Source organism: Cyprinus carpio, chromosome A5, assembly GCF_018340385.1.
Source record: "Cyprinus carpio isolate SPL01 chromosome A5, ASM1834038v1, whole genome shotgun sequence".
In the NCBI taxonomy this organism is placed as follows: Eukaryota; Metazoa; Chordata; class Actinopteri; order Cypriniformes; family Cyprinidae; genus Cyprinus; species Cyprinus carpio.
This window is the reverse complement of record NC_056576.1, coordinates 23,529,943-23,557,355: the sequence shown is the minus strand read 5'-3', so window position 1 is coordinate 23,557,355 and position 27,413 is coordinate 23,529,943. Positions and strand designations below refer to the sequence as shown.

Here is a 27,413-nt window from a genome sequence, read left to right as displayed (position 1 = left end):
CCAAAGCGCCGATCACAAGATTGCATTTAAAAACATATGAGATGCAGTAGAGTGGAATAAAACCCCCACAAATTCTCAAGACATGTTTTCTAAAAGTTAAACCTCTTTTAACTTTACATGGCTTTCTGTTCATCTCTTGTGAGACGCGAGTGCAGCAGTCATAGTTGTGTGTCTCAAAAATACACATGCAAACTTAGAGCGAGGCCTGTTAGGGTTTGAACTTTTATTTTGGAATCGCGATGTACAACAAATCACAAAGGCTTAATAGAAATATGCTGATGTACTCTCCTGTGTTTGCATAGTTTTATAAATGATTTACGTTATAAATTTAGAGAGATAATACACACTGTTTTCCCAGATAAACGGTAAGCAACCCAAACTCACAGCATATATGCAGAGGAAGAGTGTATATTGTGTCCCGAGCGGCTGAGATGGAGATGCACTCCAAGCTTGTAAATAATAACAGTGCAACACAAAGAACCCAAACAAACAGCACATGCAATAAAAGACCGAACAATATAATGTAAACACTATCAAAGGTTTCACCACAAAATAAACTTTTTACTGATATCACGAGACCATTTTCACCTCAAGAAGCAATATCATGAGATCTCGATCTTGTGCGCTGCTTAAAGCCAGGAGAAACGGCTCTGTATTACAGGTCCTTCTCAAAAAATTAGCATATTGTGAAAAAGTTCATTATTTTCCATAATGTAATGATAAAAATTAAACTTTCATATATTTTAGATTCATTGCACACCAACTGAAATATTTCAGGTCTTTTATTGTTTTAATACTGATGATTTTGGCATACAGCTCATGAAAACCCAAAATTCCTATCTCAAAAATAAGCATATTTCATCCGACCAATAAAAGAAAAGTGTTTTTAATACAAAAAAAGTCAACCTTCAAATTATGTTCAGTTATGCACTCAATACTTGGTCGGGAATCCTTTTGCAGAAATGACTGCTTCAATGCGGCGTGGCATGGAGGCAATCAGCCTGTGGCACTGCTGAGGTGTTATGGAGGCCCAGGATGCTTCGATAGCGGCCTTAAGCTCATCCAGAGTGTTGGGTCTTGCGTCTCTCAACTTTCTCTTCACAATATCCCACAGATTCTCTATGGGGTTCAGGTCAGGAGAGTTGGCAGGCCAATTGAGCACAGTAATACCATGGTCAGTAAACCATTTACCAGTGGTTTTTGGACTGTGAGCAGGTGCCAGGTCGTGCTGAAAAACGAAATCTTCATCTCCATAAAGCTTTTCAGCAGATGGAAGCATGAAGTGCTCCAAAATCTCCTGATAGCTAGCTGCAGTTGACCCTGCCCTTGATAAAACACAGTGGACCAACACCAGCAGCTGACATGGCACCCCCAGACCATCACTGACTGTGGGTACTTGACACTGGACTTCAGGCATTTTGGCATTTCCTTCTCCCCAGTCTTCCTCCAGACTCTGGCACCTTGATTTCCGAATGACATGCAAAATTTGCTTTCATCCGAAAAACAGTACTTTGGACCACTGAGCAACAGTCCAGTGCTGCTTCTCTGTAGCCCAGGTCAGGCGCTTCTGCCGCTGTTTCTGGTTCAAAAGCACACGCCTGTGCACGGTGGCTCTGGATGTTTCTACTCCAGACTCAGTCCACTGCTTCCGCAGGTCCCCCCAAGGTCTGGAATCGGTCCTTCTCCACAATCTTCCTCAGGGTCCGGTCACCTCTTCTCGTTGTGCAGCGTTTTTTGCCACACTTTTTTCCTTCCCACAGACTTCCCACTGAGGTGCCTTGATACAGCACTCTGGGAACAGCCTATTCGTTCAGAAATTTCTTTCTGTGTCTTACCCTCTCGCTTGAGGGTGTCAATGATGGCCTTCTGGACAGCAGTCAGGTCGGCAGTCTTACCCATGATTGCGGTTTTGAGTAATGAACCAGGCTGGGAGTTTTTAAAAGCCTCAGGAATCTTTTGCAGGTGTTTAGAGTAGAGCCCGACCGATATATCGGCCGGCCGATATTATCGGCCGATATGAGCTAATTGCATTTAAATCGGCATCGGCATTTATAACGGCCGATGAAACATGAGAAACAGTCTCATGCTTCACTCATGTTATGAGTGTTGCATAGTTTGCCCACCAGAGGGAGCTCTGCAACTCCCCCAGTTGACAACAGCGCCAGAAATCCACTACAGAAGAAAGCTATCAGCCAAGCCACGGAGATGTACTCTTTTGACGGTGAGTCTGTCGTTAGTCATGTGAAATGATTGTAGATTTAGTTCATACACTGTATATAAAAACAGTAGTTCTAGCTAACGGTCCTATCATTATCACTTCTAAATATTCTGTACCATCACTTACAGCCGCTAATGCATTGCTGTATTAGATTAGCCACAAAGCTAATACCATGTTTATCAGTGGAAGAGCGCGAACGTTAATAAGAGGTCAAACTATAACGTTAGCGTTTAACTTATTCTAAATATATCTGCAGTGTTTCCCACATAATGACCGCGTAACTGTGGCAGGGGGGCGCGTGTAGTCAATGACTAGAAGTTATGTACAGCGTGCCTCGAAAAAAACAACAACTGTTACGTTATTCTAACGCTAACATAGCTTCCTTTTTAGCAGGACCCTTAAATGCTTGCTATTAACTTGTTTGAAGGTGGTTCTTCTCAGAATTGACAGCGGTGTGTTCATGACACTAACGTTAACCATTCAACTTCGAATTGATTCCGTAATCTTCCGGTAACAGTACGCTAACTTTACGTTCGCCAGCACATGACGATGTTTTGATTCAGACTGCACAAAGAGAAGAGGAGAAGATATACGGGTCCGTTGTGAATGTGTCTGTGAGAGCAAATATAGTGTAGTTACAGTAACTACGGTAGGTGCGTCAGAAATGATTAAACCAGAGGGGACATGTAAATAAATGTGAGCTGAACAAGCGCTTTTTTTTCTTCTTCTTTTTTACAGATTGTTTCAAAGCAGCTTTACAGACATAACAGGAAAATGTTGTAATAATATAGTTAAATATAAGTAGGCAATAGGTAATACCTATTGCTTGACAAATAAAAAAAATATATATATATATTTCACTATATTTCTCATTTTTGCCTATGTAGGAGATCCCTGTTTATTATTATTATAATTCTAATGATGACATGAGTAATGATACATGGTGATATTATTAATACACATGCTAATTCTTTCTCTGTCTCTCTTTCTGCCCTACAGATGGCTGAAAAAGGTGAACGCTGTAGCAGCAAAGTGTGGGACTACTTCTGCAAAGATTCCTCTAATGCAGTGTTCTTTTGATCATTAAAAAATATATACTTTTGATGTGCAATTGTTTAGTCATTGAGACTGTAATCTAAGGCTTTTTTAACATAATCCCACATACATAGAACAGGCAGATATTTTGCTATTGAATGTTGTGTAAGTGTAGTTTATAGGAAATGGGTCTAATATCCAGTTTATTTTCAAAATCAAAATATCGGCTTATAAATCGGCTCTTTTCGAGTTAATATCGGCATCGGCATCGGCCCCCAAAAATCCATATCGGTCGGGCTCTAGTTTAGAGTTAATTAGTTGATTCAGATGATTAGGTTAATAGCTCGTTTAGAGAACCTTTTCATGATATGCTAATTTTTTGAGATAGGAATTTTGGTTTTTCATGAGCTGCATGCCAAAATCATCAGTATTAAAACAATAAAGACCTGAAATATTTCAGTTGGTGTGCAATGAATCTAAAATATATGAAAGTTAAATTTTTTATCATTACATTATGGAAAATAATGAACTTTTTCACAATATGCTAATTTATTGAGAAGGACCTGTATATAAGATGCGCTGCATTATTAATTTTGCGAGAAATTGTTTTTATCGAAAACAAAAATTAACACTAATTTTTTTATATACTGCCTTTAAAAACATAAACATACTGCCTTTTCAAGTACCTTTTCATAAATATGGCTGTTGTCAATAGTTTTCCAGGACTTAAATTTCAAAAAGTCAAATTCAAGTACTTTAAGCACCTTGTAAAACCCTGCGTTTTATCGCCCAGACCTAGTTCTTCCACAACCAGGCACTGCACAGTATTTTGCGATCCTCAGCAGAATGTTAATTGCTTGGTTGCTCGATCTGGTTTAGCACCACTTGTGTTATTTCCCTACAATGTCATGTGAAAAACAGTGGGCGGGGCTGCAGATTTAGGCGTTAATATTCGGTGGAGGCAGTGTTTAACCTATCTAGATAGACACGTTCCAGGATCTGGCGTTAACTTGGCCTGGTGTCAATAAAAGCTTTTATTTCAGTAACTAGAACTTTTTCAGTTCTGAAACTTATATTGTTTTAGTACGATGACTTCTTATATATCAAAAGCTCAAGTAAAAGTTGATTTCTCAATTCATGACCCCTTTAATACTCCAGAAATATCTTGTTTGGCTCTTAAAGTTTAACCACATGTCTGGGATTCATTTCTCACACACAAAGCAACTTTAAGAAACTCGTTTCTAAACACTACAAAAATGAACATGAAATATTATTAGTAACTGCACTTATTAATGGAAAACAATAGTTATTTTATGATTAAATTATCTTTATTTTGAATACCCCCACACACCACCCCCAGCGCTACCAAATCTGCTCCTTGCGCCACCATCTGTAGAACGTAGTAGCGCTGGTGCCAGTGCTCTCAAATGTTAGTCTGGAGCCCTGAAAGGTACCAAAATGTTTGACTAAATAAAATTAAAATTATCTTTAACAAGTCTTTAGTTTCAGAGCTTTATTTCATAACAGAAAAGTAAAAGTTAGGATTAGTGAAAATCTTAAGTTAGAATCAGGATTGCAAATCATCTGTTTTAAAAGTCCAATGTTTTTTGAGTCATCATTAATAAAATGGCACCACCAAGTGGTTCCCATACAGAAAGTATCTGAGGTTCATTTATACACATTTTGAATCAATCACTGTACAACACTGGGACTGGCATTAGATATTATGCCTATATTATTCTAATTGGTTTGTACTGTGATTAAGTTCAGATTCAATGTTTAGAGATGCTGTAAATTTTAACATATAATTACAGGACGCTCCCTCTGATAAAAGTCTGTTTTTAGAGATTTTACAAGCATATCATCCAAAGAACTGAACTCTAAAATAATTACAAAGAGATAGTTCAAAATCTGAAATCATTACAAACAACCTTCTCAGAGCCTTCTCAGCAAACCTAATGAAAGCAAACATTGTTACTGTCAGTCAATCTATTAACACAAAGACAACATGAAATGGAACAAACAGACAGTTAACACAAAAACAAAACAAACATCTCATGAACAATAGGAAAAAGAAAAAAACAGTTAAGTTCTGTCAGTAACAGTTTTGTGTGAATAAATGCATGTCAGACTCATATCAGAACTGAGTAAACACACATGCAGTAGCATCCAAACACACATATACACATGCAAAACTGGGAATGAGGAAGGGTGGGCTGTTTAGAGCGAGAGGCCTGACAATCGTTTGCCACGTGGCACAATTTCAGACCAGGACCAAAATAGAAGGTATTTGACTTTCCCCTCCATTGCAGCATCACTGAAGACCCTACAGTAAACTAATGAGATGCAATAAAACCTGCACCCTCACAGGCACACAACACATCCACACTGGGCCACACACCTGTTGCTTTCAGCTTCTTATTGTGCTGGCTGCATTGAGAATTTAAGATCTACAATGAATTTCTTTCTTCTGCTGAACACAAAAGATATTTTGAAGAATGTGGGTAACTAAACTTTTTTTTTCTTCCAAACTATGGAAGTCAAGGGTGACCAGCAACTGTTTAATTACCCACTCTGTTCAAAATATCTGCTTTTACTTTAGTTGTTAAGAACACACTTCCTTGATTTCAAATGACGAAAATGCACAACAATGGTGTGTCAAAGGGAAATCATCCCAGTTCTCCCGATTTCAAATTCAGGCATTTCAGAAGGGTAGACAAGAATAATTCATATTTGACCTGGGGAGTTAGTTTTGAGTTCTGAAACTTGCAATATATTTAAATTGTAGAATAACCCGAACTTAAATATCATCATATCATTTTGATTCTCCATTTCACAACACCTTTAAAACGTAAAGCATTTTCAAAAACAAATTCCTGAATCTAAACTTTTGAACAGTAGTGTATTGAAACAAACGAACTGATAGGATATTGAATAATATCAATAACATACAGAATTTATGTGAGGGTGTGACCATCTTCACCAAAGCAGATTCACCACGTACCATCGCTGCTGCCAGGTATCACATAAATATTCCTGTTCCCACATTCTTTCATGTTAATGACAGGAAGCTTAATAGACTTAATCCAACAGAAGTTACTTTTATTCTAATAGTGAAACAGAACAGAACAAAAGAGCACATCTCAGTAGGACGTAACTCAAGCTGGAAGACTAGATAAATGCTGAAAGACTTCAAGCCATAACAAAGAACATGTAACAATAGGATTAGAATTTAGTTTTTTTTCTACCATATAAGGTTCCACTGTGATTTCTTATATAAAGCACAGAAGTTAACCTGAGGGTTAACTGCCGAAAACACCTGCCACACTGCTCCCTGGGGATAAACACACACTAATATTCACCACAGATTAATCATTTTCGCTACCAGCTCAAGAAAACTGTTGGGCATAGATTATAACTCCAGCTATCATACATGCAAATCTATGCGAGAATTATTGTTGTGTTTGCATTGTTTAATTTGTTGAGTATGGTCACCTGTAGCTTCAGGTAGCCTGTTGCATTATTACACAACATAATTCCACCAAAATAAGTTTGGACAAACATCCAAATAACTAAAATCAAAGAAAAGGCACCAACCAGTGCATGCATAAAATATACGACAAAATATGGAAATGTTTGCTCAGCTTACCGTGTAAAAGCCAATCCTACACAGGGCTATTGAGAGCTGAATGTGTTCTGACATCGTCCCCAGCAACAGCGTTACCCCAGACAACAAACAAGCCGAGCTAGAGTAACTGGATGAGGACAAGAGGATGGCTTTGAAGAGGGAACAGAGAAAGACACTATACGAAGACAGAGAATCAATGGTTCTTCTTCAAATGAAAGGATGGTGAAAAGAGGAGTTCATTCCCATTCATAAATAAACAAGAGCTAGAGGTGGGTGAATACTCAGGGGGAGAGAGAGAGAGACAACAACGAAAGGAGATTAGTAGAGCGCAGTCTCAAGAGATTATCAGCTCAGTGACTCGTATTGCAAAATAAAACTGCTAATTGGATTAGTTACTTTTACAAACCTACACACAATGAATTATATAGAATAACTGCAAAAAATCAAAAAGCCACTGTCTGAAATGTACCGAGGTTTGACTGAAATAATCACATTATATATTCTGATGCGCTATATAATAATGTAAAGATCTGTGAACAGTTCTCTCTTCCCTCTACTAACAAAGGAAGTGCTAATGATCACAATGATGATAATAGTGATAATTGTGTCTTCCTCAGTGAGAAACTCAGAAAGAGAGTTAGAAAAGTACAAGTTGAAAGGTAACATTATCACAGCATGCTGCTGGTGTGTCGAAATAATATGCAGTTTATTAAGGTCTCAAATGTTCAACACAAAATTGATTTTAGTCTTTTCATTAACATGAAAATTCAATTACCTATACCAGAATCTAATTGATCAACCTTCCAAACAATTTGAGAACACGTCAGCAAGAATTCTTTTAAAGAAATTAGTTCTTTTTTTCAAAAAGGGCACTTAAAAGCGTGTTATACATTATACAAATTTATATATTTCAAATAAATGCTGTTCATATGAACTTTGCATTCAAACAACCCTGAAAAACGTATCATTTCCTCAAAAAAAATAAAAAACAAAAAAAAATTTCAAAACCATAGCACAAAATATTTCTTATTATCAAATCAGTATATTAGAATGATTTCTAAAGCTTTGGATAAAAGCTAAATGATCAAACGTAATGTGTAAACTTGGATCATTTGACACTGAAGGCTGGAGTAAAGGCTGAAACATCTTACCAACACCAAAGTTTTGTACACTCCAAAACAAGCATACAAAAACAAAGACATAAACAAACTGCATCCCATCCAACCCAATTATCCACCCAACCTCAAAACTAAATTCCGGACCATCTAATAACACATATCTATTATATAACCAATATATTACACAGCACATATATGTACTCATAATAAACATCCACAAGGTGGCAGCATTGATTTATCATTCACATCTGTTTGCTAACCATCATACTTCACAGAACAAAAACTTTAAGGTATGCTCTGTCAACATGCCAAAATCATATGTTAATATCTTTAACCTTTAAATATCCTTTTAGCCTTAAAAATAATACCAATATCATTTTATCCTTTAAAAGTACATGTCTAGTATTTTATTATATATTAAAAAACGCAGTGCACTCTTGTGATGGCAAAGCTGAATTTTCAGAAGTCATCACTCCAGTCTTCAGCGTCACACAATCCTTCAGAGATCATTCTGAGAACATTTATTATTATTATTGTTGTTGTTATTATTATGCTGAAAACCACTGTGTTGCTTATTATTTTTGTCAAAACTGATTCTTTGATGAATAGGAAGTTCAAAAGAACTGCATTTATTGGAAATCTTCAGTAACATTATTAATTCCATTACTGTCATAATATATATATATATACATTCCATTACAGTACATATATACCCTAAATGAATTTAAAATCACGTATATATCAGTTCCCTTGCAGAATGTGATTAAGCTTCATGACGACATCTCATTATGTCATTGTGCAAGCAAGTTTGTCAGCATGCCATTACCATAACGCAGCGATAATGTATTAAGCATTTTTTTAAACCTGTTCAGTACACAAAGCATTCACCAGCGGACATTTATTCTTTAATTAAAGAAGATTTGATGCTTCATGTCTGTGTCACACTGCATTTTAATCGCACAGATATAAATGAATGTAGATGACAAAAATCGTAAAAGTCGCATATGAAAGAGATTTATCTATAAAGCCGATATGCGAATCGTGAACTAATTCTACTTTTGAATCGGATCTTTCAATGAATCTATTTTGGCAAAGACCAATTCGTTAGGCTATATCGAGTATCTGAAGCAGAGATTAGAAACAAAATGCATTTCCATTTCTGTTAGTTTTAATAAAACTGTTAAAATGTTTTGTTTAAAATATACAGAGCGCTGTGCTAATGAAAATAAATGTTCAATGATATGAAATGACTGAGTCGCGCTTTTTCAAATACAGCTGCAGGTGTTACGTTACCTGGCCATTTCATTTTAACTTACCACATTAATGTTTGTACTTTAGATAAAATTAAAGACTAGGGAAGGATTACTAATGTTTGATGGACCACAAAACTTACCACAACATCGCCCTCGTGCAGAATCTCAACGGTCGCCACATTCAGAAGATGAATTCCATTCACAGAAGCGCGCGCGCGTAAATTAAACAGGAAATGGCAATGTTTACTGGGAAATGTGTTCGGTTTCATTAAAAAATAAATTGGAACAAAATAATATCGATAATAATAATAAAAAAACATAAAAAAATAAAAATAACAATATTTATAATAATAATAATAATAATAATAAAAATAATAAACATTTTCAGTCAGAAAAAATTAAATGAAACAAAATATGTTTTTACTTTGTTTGTCGGAATGTCTGATTTGGAGTGAATGGAGGTTTTGACTAATGGATTAAGATGTTAAATTAATATCTGAGAAACATGTTATGAATTTAAAACATGTACTTGAAACATCATTTACAACTTCATTGTATGACAATTTTGTCAATTCACATACAAAACAGAGCTGGTTTTAATAACTTGCAAAACGATTTAATCCAAGAAATGAAGTTTTGTATTATTTAAAGTAATGCAAATCACAAATGTTTAAGTGACATAATGTTTTTTGAGCTGAATCATTGCAGGAGAACTGGGACGCATAGAGGGAAAGTGTAATGAACAGCAATATGACTACACGTGGCTTAGTACATTTAATGTGTATAATTTAATATTGTGCCGTAATGTCGTGTTTTGTAGCAAATGAATCACTAAAACAGTTCATTGTAAAGAACTGTTCAAAAGAACCGATTCTCGAAAATCAGTCACTCCTCCCGGTGTTAGATTTGATTCCTGCTGCTTGGTAACTAGCTCCGCCCTCGACTACCGGCTGCTTGAGCTCGGCGCTGCCGCTGTTGTTCGGGGAGGAGAGCGAGTGTACGCTGTTGTCGGCGTGGGACGGACGCACAACGGTGCTCTGGAAGGTAAACTCCACAGATGAAGAAATGACCACAATTCTGAGGTTTTTAAGCACGACAGCTGATTGATTGTCAGGTTATCGTATGACCATTGTGAAGAGGACGCTGGAGATAGCAGGTTCAAGGTTCCCTCAGCAGAAGCGCAAGTTGTTGACAGTATTACAGGTCAGCGAGCGAGTGAGTGAGTTTGGCTTGGAGTTAGCTAGCTGATACGCTAAACTTTAATGCTTTTAAATTCATAGCAGCTTAGAGAAATGGCTTTGCGAGCGCGAGCTCTGTATGACTTTAATTCAGAAAACCCAGGAGAGATATCGTTGAAAGAGCACGAGATTGTAACTCTGTACAGCGAGCAGAACATTGAGGGCTGGCTGGAGGGGACGAACAGCAAAGGGGAGAGAGGGCTCTTGCCTGCGTCCTACGTCGAGTTTTTGGGAAATGATACCGTCTCGTCTGTTAACCACAACTCTCGATATGCCAACATTCCCACTGGTGGTTTTGACTTAAAAAATCAGACTCAAGAGAGTTACAACACTGCACCAGCATCTGGCTCCACAGCCTACCCTGCACTACCTCAGCAGCAACAACCACATCCAGGGACTCCAGCCAGTGATGATGACTGGGATGATGACTGGGACGATCACTCGTCTGTAGCTGATGAACCAGGGGTCGTTGGTGGAGGGTATCGGAATTATGAAGGAAACGGACCCTCTATCTACAGCATCTCCACCTCCTCCATGCCTAGAGGTGCACAGCAAGCCAAAAGTTCAGCCACAGTCAGCAGAAATCTGAACAGGTTCTCCACTTTTGTGAAGTCAGGAGGTGAGGCGTTCGTGCTGGGGGAAGCGTCCGGCTTTGTGAAGGATGGGGATAAAATCTGCGTGGTGATGGGTCAGTACGGTCCGGAGTGGCAGGAGAACCCGTACCTGTTCTCTTGCACTATTGATGACCCCACCAAGCTGACGAAATTCAAAGGCATGAAAAGTTACATTTCCTACAAGCTAACGCCGACCCACACGCAGAACCAGGTCAACAGACGGTATAAGCATTTCGATTGGCTCTACGCCAGATTGGTGGAGAAATTTCCTGTCATTTCAGTGCCACACATCCCTGAAAAACAAGCCACTGGTCGCTTCGAAGAAGACTTCATTTCAAAAAGGAGAAGAGGGCTGATATGGTGGATGAATCATATGACCAGCCACCCTGTACTAGCCCGGTGTGATGTTTTCCAGCACTTCCTCACCTGCTCCAGCACAGATGAAAAGTCTTGGAAGCAAGGGAAGAGGAAAGCCGAGAAGGACGAGATGGTCGGTGCCAACTTCTTCCTCACCATCAGTACTCCAGCAGCCCCTCTTGACCTGCAAGACGTTGAAAGCAGGATTGACGGATTCAAGGCCTTCACCAAGAAAATGGACGACAGCGTAATCCAAGTCAATGCCACACTCAACGAGTTCGCGAGGAAGCAGATAGCCGGGTTTAAGAAAGAGTATCAGAAAGTGGGACAGTCTTTTAAGTATCTAAGTCAAGCGTTCGAGATAGACCAGCAGTCGTACTCGGTCGGTTTGAATCAAGCGATTTCATACACGGCCGAAGCCTATGAAGCTATTGGAGACTATTTTGTGGAGCAGCCTAAACAAGATGTGGACCTATTGATGGATTTGTTAGCCCTGTACCAAGGACACCTTACCAACTACCCTGATATCATCCATGTACAGAAAGGTACGTATTTGCTTGTTTATTTGTATAATCATTATAGAAATATGCATGAAACTGTGTTTAGCCTGAGATCAGTGGGTATGAAAGAGAACAGGGTAGCCTGCTTTCAGAATTGTTTGCTTTGCTTGACTGATTTGTTTGCATTGAAGTGCCTCTTATGAGTTCACTGGCCAGCCTGGTTTCGACTGCCTGCTGAGTCACATGGGCTGAGCTGTTGCTGACGTGCTTTGTGTTTTTTCTGTGGCTGGTAAATTAGCCACATACAATGACAAAGACTGAAACTACTGATGTACTGCATTGTTCATGGAAGGTTGACAGGGGAGTTTCAGTACACATGCAATCATTCAGTGAATGGCATTGATTAGAGCATGGATGTTATTTTGACACATTTCCAACCATTTATAATGTCCTTGATCGTATTAATCGTATTAAAAACCAAGAGCATTTTATTTCAAACCAAAACATGGAGGAATGCTTCGTTTTTATCTGAAATCATGAGGCTCCTGAATGCAAATGAGGCCCTCTGAGGGTGCAGGATGTGTAAAAATCATACCTTCGGGTGTTTGATTAACTGCTTGAATATTTATGACACTTACATTAACATTTGCAGATAAATGTGAGACTTCACCATCTCAGAGCTAGAGTTCATACATGCAGTCTGAGATCATTATTTAGATAGACTTTCTTTAGATAGACTTTCTTTTTTGGCTCAGTAATTTTTAAGATGGAGCCACTAGCTTGTAATGTTGGTTTCACAAAACGCATGACATCACATACATTTTTTAATCACGACCATGTTCATGTTAAACAGCATTGATTGTAAAGTGTTTTTTATTGTCTTCTTTCAGTTTCTCTGCAGTTACATCCTGCAGTAGTCAACTTGATGTGAAACTAAATGAAACGGCCAAGCAAAAATCCATATCTATTATAAGAAAGATTTAATGTCGCAAGCTTATGAGCCCAGAGGAAAGACTTCATTATGAACTTACTAAAAAAGAATATATAAAGGGGAAAAAATCTATATACCATTCAAAAGTTTTGGGGTCCATAAGACCTTATAAAATTATAATAATAATAAATTATAGGAAACCTTGAATTTTACAAGCTGTTTGAACAGCCCACGTTTATGTGGCAACTTGTCATAACCACAAAATGAACAAATAGTGTGCCTTTGTCAAAGCCCACAGAGATGTCTATGAGCTACAGGGTAAAGGTATGCACTGATTTGTCTGTCTCATTGTGGGAATGTAGTGAATGTTTTGATCTTGTTTTTCACTAAATTTTAAAAAGTGGTCTAAATTTAGCTAGATTTATTTTTATGAGTGTTAAATGTGCAAACCAGATGTTTAATGCGGTACAGACAGGTGCTGTAGACCCCACTGTCACCCTACTGTGACTGCACAATGCTTTGGAAAAATAGAAATGCTGTGTCGTACTTCCAGCAGAGAGGCCTCAGTCTGTGACACTAGTTATACATGGGCATTTGCCAAAAGGTGTATTGTATTTTTAGCAAATTCATAAAATTAATATTTACATTTACACCTTTTTAGCAAATTCTTATTGTCATTGTCACCATATAATGTTAGAATGGAAGAAACAGCCTTATTATAGATGTATGCTGTGAGAAATTACACCTTTTCTCCATTGCATCTGTGGTTTTACCCACTATTTCACAGTTAGCTTGAGCAAACATCTACAGGTCTTTAAGAAACAATCTCCCAGACCATGAGTTAGTAAGTAGAAAACTACGAGCAAACCTGTCCACTTTCCATCTCCTCTGTGTCATTCAAACCCTTCCAGGAGTGTGTGTGGGGGGTGAGGGGGGTGGGGGCATATAATAACTTCATGCCTTATCTCCCCATAGGCATTCAGTTATCTTTCAGAATTAATAATGATCATTTTAGCTCTGAATTCTATAGCTGCATTTGTTGCAGTTTTTCATCTTATTGTCATTTGCCATCTGTTTAGCCACTCACATGCTGTCACCCTTTTAATAAATCTCATGGCCCCTCAAAAATAATGCTTAAAATACTACTAACAACTATACTATATCATACCTCAGTATACAACAGATAAAGGCTTCTGATCTGTGTAACCCAATATAATCCTTTTGGTTTTTTTTTTTTTTTTTTGTAAGATTATCAAATTACAAGGCAGTCTATATATATATATATATATATATATATATATATATATATATATATATATATATATATATATATATATATATATATATGTGTGTGTGTGTGTGTGTGTGTGTGTGTGTGTGTGTGTGTGTGTGTGTGTGTGTGTGTATATATAAAATGAACATGAGCACAGCATGTATTAATTTGTGGTAATTGAAGGTAGAGAGCCATTAGGGAACATACTGACATTGATATTAAATGAAATCCTTTTTTACATTGCTTCTCAGTGATGTGCAGTGAAATATGTGGTTCTTTTAACAATGAAAGGAAATAATGACTCAGATGTGATGTGGGAAGTTAGCATTATGCATTGCATAGACCCTCAACCACCCACTGCAAGGCTAGCCACACCCTGTTATCTGTTTGACACATATCCAGTGTTCAGTGTTTTGGCAGTATGTCTAGTCATTTGAGGGTATATGTCTGAAAAGACTCTTTTTTGTGTGTGTAATTCAACTTATGTTTTCTCTCTTTCATGAAACACAATATTTGCTATAGTGTGCGGTATTTCTGTGTCTACTGAAGCTAAAAGATAGTTTTAGTGTAAGACAGAAGCCTCATGCTCATGCACAATCTGAGGGTCATTTTCCCACTCAGAAACAAGTGAGTTTTGAATGTATCTTCCAAAAGTATTTGTATCTTTAATAATTAAGTTGCATGATTATTGTAGGTGTTTGTCTGAAGCAATGTGAAAGAAACACCTATTCACAAGTTTAATTTGACCAGTCCAATCGAGTCACACATTTCTCAGATAACTTTCTGTAAACTGAAAATGATGTTATTATCTACCCACCCTTTTTTGTTTGTGGAACACCAAAGGACACCTTTTTTTACACTACATAAATTCATAATGAGCATGATTCAAAAAATGAATAGTTCAGCCATTAATCTCTGTTCAAGTTCTAATTGGTTTGTTTAATTCGATGTTCCCAGCCAATTGGATTCACATACTCTCATTACTGTTTACCTATGTAATCAGTACGTATTCAATCAATGCTGTGTCTTTGTGCTATGCATGTCTTCATATTAGTCCACCACCTCCCCAGCACCACCTGCCTAGATCTGCTATGCGGATCTTCCTCTCTCTCTTGCAGCAGCATGTTTATTACTTTTAATTTTATTATCTGAGCATTTAGAAGCAGCAGCAGCAGGTCCACCAAGACCAAACCTATGCACATTCTATTTACATTAATATAAATCTATATTTCAATTTATCCTAAGAGTTGTCATAACTAAAATGTTTTTTAAACAAGTCTTTTATGCTCACCAAGGCTGCATTTATTTAATCAAAGACACAATAAAACAGTAATTTAGTGAGAAATTCTTACAATTTACTGTTTTTTTTTTTTTTATATATATATATTTTAAAATGTAATTAAGTTGGCTTGAGAAAGCCAACTTACTGAAATTGTATTTAAACTTAATATTATTCTTCTTCTTTTTCTGAGACTAAAATTTCTGACTCTAACTCCTCCTAGAGCTTTAACTCTACAGACTCCAAACTCAGCCCAGCTCTTCAGACTGATCTGACTTAGTGTGCTATATCTTTTCTAACTGATTGGACTTACGGTTTTCATAAAAAATGAAGATTAAAAAACATAAAAATCCCATAGACTTTCATTGACGGAATGTTCAGATAAGCCAAGCTCCAACTGTCAAAATTCAAATCTAAACAAACTGAAGGCCCATTAGACTCAATCAAGCTTCGCTTCTATGTACTATTTCTAATCCATTTAAACTCATTCAAACTCATCTATGTAATATTTCTAATCTATCTATCTATCTATCTATCTATCTATCTATCTATCTATCTATCTATCCTAGCAACATGCTAATAATGTTAAAAACATGCTAGTCACATGCTAGAAACATGCTAGTGACATGCTAGTAATTTGCTAATCATGCTAGCGACATGCTAGTCACTCACTAATCATGCTAAAAACATGCTAGCGACATGCTAATCATGCATGCTAAAAACATGCTAGTGACATGCTAGTCACCTTGCTAATCATGCTAGTAACATGCTAGTCACTCGCTAATCATGCTAGAAACATGCTAGCGACATGCTAGTAACTCGCTAATCGTGCTAGTGACATGCTAGTCACTTTGCTAATCATGCTAGAAACATGCTAGCGACATGCTAGTCACTTGCTAATCATGCTAAGAACATGCTAGTGACATGCTAGTCACTTGCTAATCATGCTAAAAACATGCTAGCGACATGCTAGTCACTTGCTAATCATGCTAGAAACATGCTAGCGACATGCTAGTCACTCGCTAATCATGCTAGTAACTTCCTAATCATGCTAGAAACATGCTAACGACATGCTTGTCACTCACTAATCATGCTAAAAAACATGCTAGTGGCATGCTAGTCCATGCTCGCTAATCATGCTAGAAACATGCTAGCGACATGCTAGTAACTCGCTAATCGTGCTAGTGACATGCTAGTCACTTGCAAATCATGCTAAAAACATGCTAGCGACATGCTAGTCACTTGCTAATCATGCTAGAAACATGCTAGTGACATGCTAGTCACCTCGCAATCATGCTAGAAACATGCTAGCGACATGCTAATCGTGCTAGAAACATGCTAGCGACATGCTAGTCACTAGCTAATAATGCTAAAAACATGCTAGCAACATGCTAGTCACTCGCTAATCATGCTAGAAACATGCTAGCGACATGCTAGTCACTCGCTAATCATGCTAAAAAAACATGCTAGCGACATGCTAATCGTGCTAGAAACATGCTAGCGACATGCTAGTAACTTTGCTAATCATGCTAGCGACATGCTAGTCACTCACTAATAATGCTAAAAACAATGCTAGCGACATGCTAATCATACTAAACACATGCTAGCGACTTGCTAGTCACTCGCTAATCAAGCTAGAAACCTGCTAACGACATGCTAGTAACATGCTAGTCACTTGCTAATCATGCTAGAAATATGCTAGCGAAATGCTAGTAACTTGCTTATCATGCTACCAACATGCTAGTCACTTGCTAATCATGCTAGAAATATGCTAGCGACATGCTAGTAACTTGCTTATCATGCTATTGACATGCTAGTCACTTTCTAATCATGCTAGAAACATGCTAGCGACATGCTAGTCATTTGCTAATCATGCTAGAAACATGCTAGCGACATGCTAGTCACTCACTAATCATGCTAAAAACATGCTATTGACATGCTAGTCACTTGATAATCATGCTAAAAACATGCTAGTGACATGCTAGTCACTTGATAATCATGCTAAAAACATGCTAGCGACATGCTAGTCATTTGCTAATCATGCTAGAAAACATGCTAGCGACATGCTAGTCACTCACTAATCATGCTAAAAAACATGCTAGTGACATGCTAGTCACTTGCTAAATCATGCTAGAAACATGCTAGCGACATGCTAGTAACTTGCTAATTATGCTAGCAACATGCTAGTAACTAGCTTATCATGCTAGAAACATGCTATTAACTTTGCTAATCATGTTAATGACATGCTAGTCACTTGCTTTATTAAACTTCTTAAACTTTTCAAACTTTTCAAAGTTTTCAAAGTTTTCAAACTTTTTAAACTTTCCAAATTTTTCAAACTTTTTGTTCAGGCTTTCTCAAGCCAACTTAAAGTTTGTCTTGACGAACTTTTTTATCTAGTTTAATACTGTAATGGCAAAACTTAATTTTCAGCAGCCGCAAATATACTGGTTTGGTGCTCAAGAAATATTTATTATAAGTTTCAGCCACCAGAAGAGAGAGCAGCTTCTGAAATGGACTGAAAGCTAAAATTCATTGGTCTCTATTCTGGCAAATGTCTTGTAACTCACAGCTGATGACTTAATGCCCATGAATCTAATGGTGCAATTCCGAAGCAAATTGGACTTTCACTTACTCACATTTGCCAGAGAGCTGCTTTTGCCTTCTCATTTGTTTGAAAAGCCAAATAATATCTTGGTTTGTCAGGCTGGAATATATAATCCGCCACCTGTGTTATCATCCGGCCAAAGTCCCATGTCGAATGTCATGATTCAGATATGGGTAATATGGTCAGGGAATCAGTACAGGACTTGTTCTCTGGTTCCAGTTCAACGGCAGGACTGTGTTGTGTAATAGCACATATTATGTAATGCCTGAAGTGGTTCTGCAGCAGCAGGCTTTATGGTAACTCAGTCAAGCACAGCTTCCCACGTGTCTCTCAGACCATTTTCAAATATCTGGTTTGTGCTGCAGGCCTGTGTTAGCACTTATGTTTGATATTCCACCTGCTAAAAGCCATTTTCATACATGATGGCAATAAATGTAGCTTAACTGAAGCCTTAATTGAGGGCAAAGAACATGTTTTGGTGGCTTGAATGATGTAAAATGTATTTGATTTAGACCTGTATCCTATTTTTAGTACTAATATTAACTGAGGTGTGCTTGTTGTGTAATCTGTAAGATATCAGATTAAGTGGTCTCCACTCCTGCTATGGAAATGGTCTTGAGATGCTATGTTGTTTGTGATTTTAAGAGTTCCATGGCTTTGTGTAGTCTGAATACCTTCTCATGTGTAATGTGACATGGTTTCTGTTATAGCCTATTTACACTGTTATATTATTACATTTAAAAAAAAAAGTGACATTTTTCAGTTTATTTACTGACTTTATTTTCATTTTCAAAAACAATTTTGAGCTCGTAATGTTTAATGAAAATGTCCTAAACTCAACCTTCTAGTGAAACTTTTCTCTGGTAACAAATGCCAGACTTTTCCATTGATTTAGTCCACTTAAACCCTTCTCCTATACAAACGACTGCAAGCTTGCATTAATTTTTGAGTGCAGCACCCACATCTTAAAATCCCCAAAACAACTGATGAATAGAAGGAAGTCCCCTCCCTACCTTTTTGTTCCTTTTTCGATAACGTGTTTTACTCAGATGTAAATCACAACACAGAAGAAAAATCTGTCTCTACTTCTGTTTCATTGCAACTTTAAGCAATGTTAATTGTCAATAATGTAACATTTTAAGTGTCCAGTTTCTCACAATTGTCGCATTTAAAAGTAAAAATAAATAAATAAATGCATTTAAAAAAACTTTCATGTCAGAAAATGTCAAAAGGGACAAACTTTGTCCACAGCAAAAACAACACATTACAATGTAATTAATGGCTGAAAGAGACTGTAGCGTTTCCATTCTGAAGGAAAGAGATCGTCATAAGGCCCGTTTACACCAAGCATGATAACTATAAAGATAATGATACAGATATAGTTCAAAAAATCTCTCAATATTAAAAAATAGCATAGTTCACACCATTACAATAACGATACACAGGAACGATATCGTTGTGATTGCTTTCAAAATGATTTTTATCCAGCTGATGAACAATAAAACACTGACAGCCAATCAGAATTCATCCTGCTGTAACCTGGCCTCTCTGCGTTTGCTGATAACTTTCTTTTCAGAAAGTGACTCAGCCCCTCGCGCCCTCCCGTTTCTCTCCTCCCAGGAGTCTGTGAGGAAGAAACAGCGGGGCAGAGGATCCCAGAGGATGAGATCGAGCTCATGTCGGCTATAGGCCCACATCTGCACCAGAGGAGCCCTCACACAGCTGACTAGATGAGTGGTTCCTGCCAGGATGCCGCCAGGCCCCTCCCAGAGGGCTGCACCCTTCTTCCCTGAGGTCCATGAGGAGCTCACAAAGTCACTCCCAAGCCAGCACTGACTCAGCAGCCTGGAAAAACTAAGCTGCGAGAAAACCAGCTCATGCCGCGGCCTGAAACCCAACAGCGCTCGCGATCTGCTAAGCGCTACCCCCTTCCGAAGCGGCACGGACCCCGGCCCAAGATAGTGCTGGACTCTGCGCCTCAGAAGTCAGCATGATGCACCAGTCAGGAAGAGGGGGAGTCTAAGTCCTGCTCCGGAGGGAACACCCTCCAAATTGCCTCGTCTCGCCTTCTTGTCCCCCCGTTCTGTTTCGGGTGCTCGAAGTGATGTATTTGTTGCCTGCACAGAGCCCAGCATAGCGCCCTGGCAGCGTGCTGCTGTTAAAGCGGATTCAATAAAACACAAACATACTCGAAAAGAAAGCAAATTTCCACTATTTACGAGCACCACAGTTCCTTACAGCAACTCAGTGCCTGAACCAATACAACCCCTCGCCACGCGGGCCGAGGTATGGCGGGCCATCCCCTGGCGGCAAGGTCACCACATGATCAATGTAAGCCAGGCGTGCAGTGCAACCCTGGCCCCTTGGACGTACCCCGGCTGGTACAAGCAGGGGGCAGCGGTGGGGATAATTGGCAGGTGGAAAATCATCTTCACAGATGCTTCCAAGATGGGCTGGGGAGCCCTGTGCGAAGGCCATCTGACCTTTGGCATCTGGACAAGTGCAGAAAGCAAGCTCCATATCAACTGCCTGGAAATGCTGGCTGTATGTCGAGCTCTCTACGCTTTCTTACCACTCCTGGCAGGGTACCACGTCCTAGTCCAATCGGACAACATGACAGTGGTGTCCTTCATAAATCGCCAAGGCGGGCTCTCCTCAAAACCCCTATTCACTCTAGTGAAAAGCATCCTAGAGTGGGCTCAACACCACCTGCTCTCGTTGAGGGCAGCAAATGTGCAGGGCATTCTGAACACAGGGGCAGACATGTTGTACAGGAGCAACCTCCAGCAGACCTCCCAGAGAACGGGATTTTGACGTCTTTGACCATATTACAGGCTCAGAGCCCAATCATCGACAAGGATGCTCTCCCATACTGCCTTAAATGGTCGGTTTTTTTACCACCTGGTGCACAGTCCCCCAGGTCATCAGATGAATCAGGGAGGATGCCCCATTCACTTGTGACATATCTGTGGAGATACCATGTCCTCGGACCTCCAAGCAGCTGTAATGCATAGTGGCCGTCCCCTTGAGACAGAACCTCCTACCAAGCGAACGAAATGATATGGCACCGGTCTATCGCCATGGGCTCTCATGTATGGCCTCTGACAGCCAGGCAGTCCCAGAGGCAAGAGTCAACTATTACAGGCTAGAGCACCATCGACAAGTTCCCTTTTAGCCTGAAGGGGTCCAGAAGGCTGGACCCTCGTCGCCCCTTCACTATGACCTCACATGGGACCTATCCACGGTTAATGGATAGTGGCCGTACACCCTTAAAGTCTATCGTACCGCCCAATGTCGATAGGGGTTAGCTTCCACACTGCCTCCTCGGGCTTGGTGTTCTCTGTCTATTGCAAAAAACCACTCTGCTAGTGGCGCTGGGCCTCGTCGTCCACATTTGTCAGTACAACTGAGACCTGTACAAAACGCACTCCTGTCGTAAGTCCCACCGTCATGTCGGTTTTTGCTTGTTCTGGGTCCTTGGTTGTTAGTTTAGGCGACTCTCAGGCCCCCTGGCACCTGAACTGCCATGGCACGATGGTATGTCCCTAATCCCCGGTTGGTCTTCACTCTGTACGTATTCAGACCAGCCCTTGTCTGTGCTCTGGGCTACCCGGTCCTCCTCCTCACGGTGTGATTGTATTGTCCCCGTAGTTCTAAACTTACGTCGCAGCCCGAGTGTATATGGAACAGGGCGTACTTTGCCGCCTATACATTGACCCTCATTCCGCCTCATTTTGACAGTCGGGTGAACAGCACTTTATAGTGTGCCTTTTGGCGGAGGCCGCACCAAAGGTCATTCGGTCTCGAGGCTCTAGTGCCCTCGCCAGATGGATATGACGAGTTACAGTTCGCCTCACTCTACTCCGCGCTCCAATTGGTTTTGATAGGGGTCGTGCAGTTACACTGCTGATTGAAAAAGTGTCTATTGCAGAAATCTGAGCCGTGGCCGCCCATAGGGTCTAGTCTAAATGGCTTACGACGCATTTGTCCGGTTCTAAGGGAACCGGAGGTTACGTTGTACAGAGTACGCAAGTCATGTGAGTTACAGTAATCACTCGACGTCATGGTCGGTTTTTTTGGTTGTGTCTGGATGGGATTAACTCTCCGTGTTTATCACAGAAGTGGGAGTTGTGTCCCCTACATGTGGGCATTACAGAAGCTCATGTGCTGTGCACCTGCATCATGTAGGAATATATATCAGCAAGATGTATTATTATTTATATAATTTTCATTTATTATTAAAAACCCGCGAAATCTAGTAGGTATCTTACACGTGACACTTAAGTTAAAATGTGCATTCTTTTGAACAGCGAAATCTAGTAGGTATCTTACACGTGACACTTAAGTTAAAATGTGCATTCTTTGCAATTTTTGTGATTTGGCTCTATTTGTTAATTTTATCTTTTATTGTTTCACCAGATACTATCCATATTGAAATGAAATGAAAGTATGCAGATTGGTGTGCATACCGTAGTTCATGTAGGTCAAAAAGCACATGAGGTGAAGCGTTTGTATAACACAATATTGGCATTCACAAACATTAGCATTCGGACTGGATTAGATTTCTTGGAGGACTGCTGAGTTTGCCGAAAAACAGTAGGTAATTTGCTCTGGAATTCTTACAGAAGTTGTGTGAGAGAAACACAGACTTGGCAGATTCGGACAGGATTAAAATCGCAAAGTAAGTCTGTGAAAAACTAATTTCTCTAACGTCCCCCTGGAAAACTAGTCCCGTCCGAATAGGGCTTGTGTGTGTGTGTGTGTGTGTGTGTGTGTGTGTGTGTTTAAGGAATTTCAGGGATCTAGGTTACACTGAAGTGAAGGCTTCTTTGCCAGAAGGCAGAATGTGTGGAGTTTGGGGGGATGGGACATTTGGGAATGTCTTGCATGTTTCTACTCACTGAGGGGGGAACTCAGGCCATCTGTGCTCAATACTTCACTGATACATATACCGCTTTCAAAGAGAATGATTATATCATGAAATTTCATCACAAAACTGAATCATCTTTAACATAATACCAAGTTACCTTCAAAGTTCTCATTCCAAGTTTTATTTGTCAAATGTACAACAATTGCTACTACATTTAGCAGTAAATTGTAAGGACTGTCACTTTGAGCATTCATGATTCAGCTGCATTGACTGGATTAGACATCTCTTTCTAAGAAAGCACTGTTCCTAATATAATGCACTTTTTATAGTTTCGTTTCACTTTCCATTAATTTGTAAACTCACATTTTTGTTTTTGTTATTTTCACTTCTAGTTTTTGCTTTTTTTTTAGATTTTTTTTTTATTAATAAACTGCTACATGAAATGTGTCAGTCTCCTGATCTATACCACAGAGCCACTTTCTCAAGTAAAAACAGAGTATGTCTGACATGAGTAAACCAGGAACACTGACTGCCTGCCTGAGTGTGGGGTGGGGGGGGAGGGGGGCAGGATGTCTCCATTCCCAAAGACAAACACAATACACACTATCGTTTTTATGTTTTGAAAGAAGTATCTAACCTTTACCAAAATGTTGGGATCAAAAAGACAGTGAAATTAGTAATATTGTGAAATATTTGTACAGTTTAAAATAACTGTTATCTATTTGAATAGGCTATATTTTAAAATTAGAGCTATCAGTCGATAAACATTTTTAACATAATTAAGAATATGATGTGGTGATTAATTAATCTAATTAATCGCAACTTAAATGTCTGTGAAAATACCCCAAAAGATCATTTAAAGCCATTATTTTGTTAAATGAGACAAGCTGTCATTTCAAAGGTAGTTTTAGAAAGACATTTTTTATTTGATTCAACATAAAATTTATTACACATTTAGGCTATAGTGGCCTAACATAAACTATGAAACATAAAAGAATATAATTTGAGGTCAGCGCCGATAGCCTCTAGGTTAGTGCACCATATACAGCGCAACTGCACTCACGGCGACCCGAGTTCGATTCCCGTTTCGAGGTCCTATGCCGGTCCCGCTCTCCTCTCTCTGCCCAGTACTTTCCTGTCATTTCTCCACTGTCCTGTCTAAATGATAAAGGTCTTAACTAGGGCTGCACAATTAATCAAATTTCTAATCACGATTACAATTACGGATGCCACAATTACGTAATCGTTCAAAGCAGAAATTAATTGTTCATAGTCTACTTATGTTATTCTGTGTGCGCAACCTAGCATTTATTTCAAATAGGAATTTTTTGTTTCAATTTAAAAGCCTTTCCTGTCACTTTTGATCAATTTAAATCATCCTTGCAGAAAGTGTTTTTTTTTTTTTTTTTTTTATACTATCCTACTGACCCCAGACTTCTGAACAGTAGTGTACACTGACAGTCTACTCAATTGAATTTCACCAATACTCAGTTATTCCCACCAGCATTTCAACACTCAAAGAACCAGTATCGCTTCTTCCTTCCAGTTAGGCATTCTTCTCTTTCCTTATAAGGTGAGAGATTGTGTGTGATGACTATGACTCTTTATTATGTCAAGTGTGACACTTGATAGTTCATTCTCATTTCCTGTCATTGTAATGTGAACTAGGCTGGGACAAGTGATGTCTTTGACATTCACTTATAGTATCAGAAGTTTTATTACGGTCAGTACCATAGTCTTTGTAACAGTTGTTTTGAGCATTTTGCCATATATAGTTATTATATGTGTACATTAGCATATTATCTGTAATACTAGATTGTGATTAGTTAATAGTAACAAAACATTTTTGTAAAATGAAATTTGCAACCTCCATTGCCAAACTAGTTTCACATCTCTTGTATCACTCTGCAAGCTCTTTCCTTTCATATAATTTATTTTTTTAATTACAGAGTAGCCATTTAAGTGGGGTAATGTACCATCAGATGGTCATTATAGCAAAATAAACACCCTTAGAGTGACCTTCTCACCCCAGCTGGGTTTAATTTGCGATAATGACTGGCTTATAGTACATTATTATATACGCTAGTGATAAACACTTCTCTGTTTTCTTCTGTTTATTTAGACTGCACTTTCACAAGTGGTTTTTTCTTTCCCTTCTAAGTCATTTCCACTAGACAAGGGCAGCTGATAATGCACAAATGTTACCAATCTGGTACAGTCAAGCTGTATTCTGAACTGGAAAACGTGATTTTACTGCATTTTAGATAACTTCCATAGTCTGCTCTTTTGCAATGATGGCAGGGCTGGCTGCAGCTGACACATTTCACATTACTCATTCACTTTACTTCCTCTTGTAGACAAAAGATCTAGAACAAAAGATATTAGACCAGCATTCATTTCAAACATACATTCAGAAGCATCAGCTGAAGTGAAATCAAAATGTGTCTTAATTTCCCAAGCAATTATTAAAGTGAACAATCAGTAAAAAAAAAAAAAGAAGAAACTAGTAACAAGTAATAAGAAAAATAAAAATAATAGAACAAAGATATGAAATGAAATAGACAGTGCTTTGCGTTTTTTCAGGTAGCTCTCTTCACATAACTTAATGAGCTCGTTTACTTCCCCACACTTTGAAATCCCTTGGGCTAAAGTGTAGCAAATATGCCAACAGTTTTTACAACAAAATTGATATATATCTTAAAGTTGACATCCTGGTCATGCCATATTGCACTTAACAAAACATGATTTGCATCAGCCACATTCATGGCAGAAGTACAGACCTGTATAACCTGTTGAGCCATTTGTCATAACTTCCCTCTTGACTGAATCGGAGTCAATATTTAGTCTCATCCTGGTTCCGCTTTCTTCACAGGAGCTCTGACGAAGGTGAAGGAGAGCCAGAAGCACGTAGAGGAAGGGAAGATGGAGAGCCAGCAGGCAGATGGGATCAGAGAACGCTGCAACATCATCTCTTTCGCCACACTGGCTGAGATCCAGCACTTCCATCAGACCCGAGTGCAGGACTTCAAGTCCCAGATGCAACATTACCTACAGCAGCAGATCGGCTTCTTCCAGAAGGTCACAGGCAAGCTGGAGGAGGCGCTGCAGAAGTATGACAATGCCTAAATGAACACTGTTCAGATTGGACCGACAGCAGGCCAGAATTAGCCAGCCCTTAGCAATATACAACAAAACCAAGAGTCTAATATTTATGAAATCTATCCCCATACAATGAATGTCTGTTATAAGGAACTGAAGATTTTGGGGCAAGTATATGGTGAGGTGACAAAGGTAGTAGTCTAGTTTGGACTGTTTTCCTCTGTGAAACTGATGATGAAGACAGAGAGCATGGAATGTCTTCGATCCTGCTACTAATGTCATATAATTTAAACGTGTTCTTCACACAGATAAATGAGATATTGATATGGCTCGAGGAGCTCGTGTGGCTCCTCACTGCCACCTTTTAAACACTTTGAACCCTTTTAGCAGTTCTTAGGTCTTTACAGATCTATTAGAGCCGCTGCCATCACTGTTGTGCCTTTCAATCTCATCTCGTTGGTATTTTTAGAATTTCTTAAAAAGAACTATATGTTATTCTTATTCTGAGATTTGTTTTATAGGATTGGATTTTATTAGCATACAAATGTCACTCCTGCTTAAAATGGCAGGTGAAGGAGTAGCTGGCTCATGTTTGGAGAAGCGTGGGAGTAGCTGGACATGATGCCCTATAATTTGGTACCCCGTCTGATTTATTTCCCCTTCCCTCGCTATGATATTTCGATTCCAGTGCAAAACAGAATGTGCATTTGAGGGAAAACAGTAGTCGCCGTCAGATCACCTGCCGTCACTTGGAGACAATAGAGCAGGAACCTAAAGATTTTTTAAACATGATGTAAACAGGAAGCACAACTCTCAGGATAACAAGACGAGTTCATTTTGGACACTTCAGCCTACCATTTTTTCAAATAATGACATATTACTGAAAACTAATGGTCCCAAAGTGCTCCAGTTTATTTTCTACTGCAGATTTTTACTTCTCGTTGTGCAGGACGAACCACACCTACTGTAGATGTCCTGAAATGTTAAAAATTCCAAATAAATTGTTTACATAACTGCTAGTTGAATATATTTTTGTATTGTATGTGTTTCGAAGTAGGCATAGCAAGCCACACATATATAACAGAACAGTTTTCTTTTTCATTCTTTACCTTAGTTTTTTCTCTGGTTCTTTTGCTGGTTTATTCAGTGTATGTTACCAATATTGACGCAGTTTCAGTGCAAACATGGGTGTTGAGCCGAAGGAAGGAGGAATCATCTTACTGGTGTTGATGCATGAAAAATATGAAAATGAATGCAGATGTTTATGTCAACACTATCGTGAGGTTTGACTGAAAAGATGTTTTCACGTAGTACATGATGATAATAATAATAATAAGAGACACTTGTGATTTGTTAATTTGCATCAGCAATAAAAGACATTCTCAACACTGA

The 27,413-nt window shown here is 38.7% G+C and overlaps 2 protein-coding genes across 7 annotated transcripts in view; one reads left to right on the top strand and one right to left on the bottom strand.

The window, feature by feature from the left end:
- Nucleotides 1-9,469, bottom strand: part of LOC109104519 (ADP-ribosylation factor-like protein 15) — a 121,849-nt gene extending 112,380 nt beyond the window's left edge. For 4 of the 6 annotated variants that reach the window (XR_006160075.1, XM_042756585.1, XM_042756587.1 and 1 more), the window contains exons 1-2: nt 9,393-9,469; nt 6,903-7,008 (exon numbers count right to left, since the gene is read on the bottom strand). Coding sequence is in view for 4 of the 6 variants with exons in the window: in XM_042756585.1 (XP_042612519.1) it covers nt 6,903-7,008; nt 9,393-9,433 (147 nt within the window). In the remaining 2 variants the exon portion in view is untranslated. Of the gene's footprint in view, nt 1-6,902; nt 7,549-9,392 lie in introns of those variants that run through there. The other 2 variants (XM_042756589.1, XM_042756588.1) reach the window with 2 other exon arrangements.
- A 731-nt stretch (nt 9,470-10,200) lies between these two features.
- Nucleotides 10,201-27,413, top strand: LOC109050102 (sorting nexin-18-like). Its single transcript, XM_042756584.1, has 2 exons — nt 10,201-12,006; nt 25,795-27,413. The coding sequence occupies exons 1-2, from the start codon at nt 10,545-10,547 to the stop codon at nt 26,046-26,048; spliced, it is 1,716 nt and encodes a 571-aa protein (XP_042612518.1). The 5' UTR covers nt 10,201-10,544; the 3' UTR covers nt 26,049-27,413.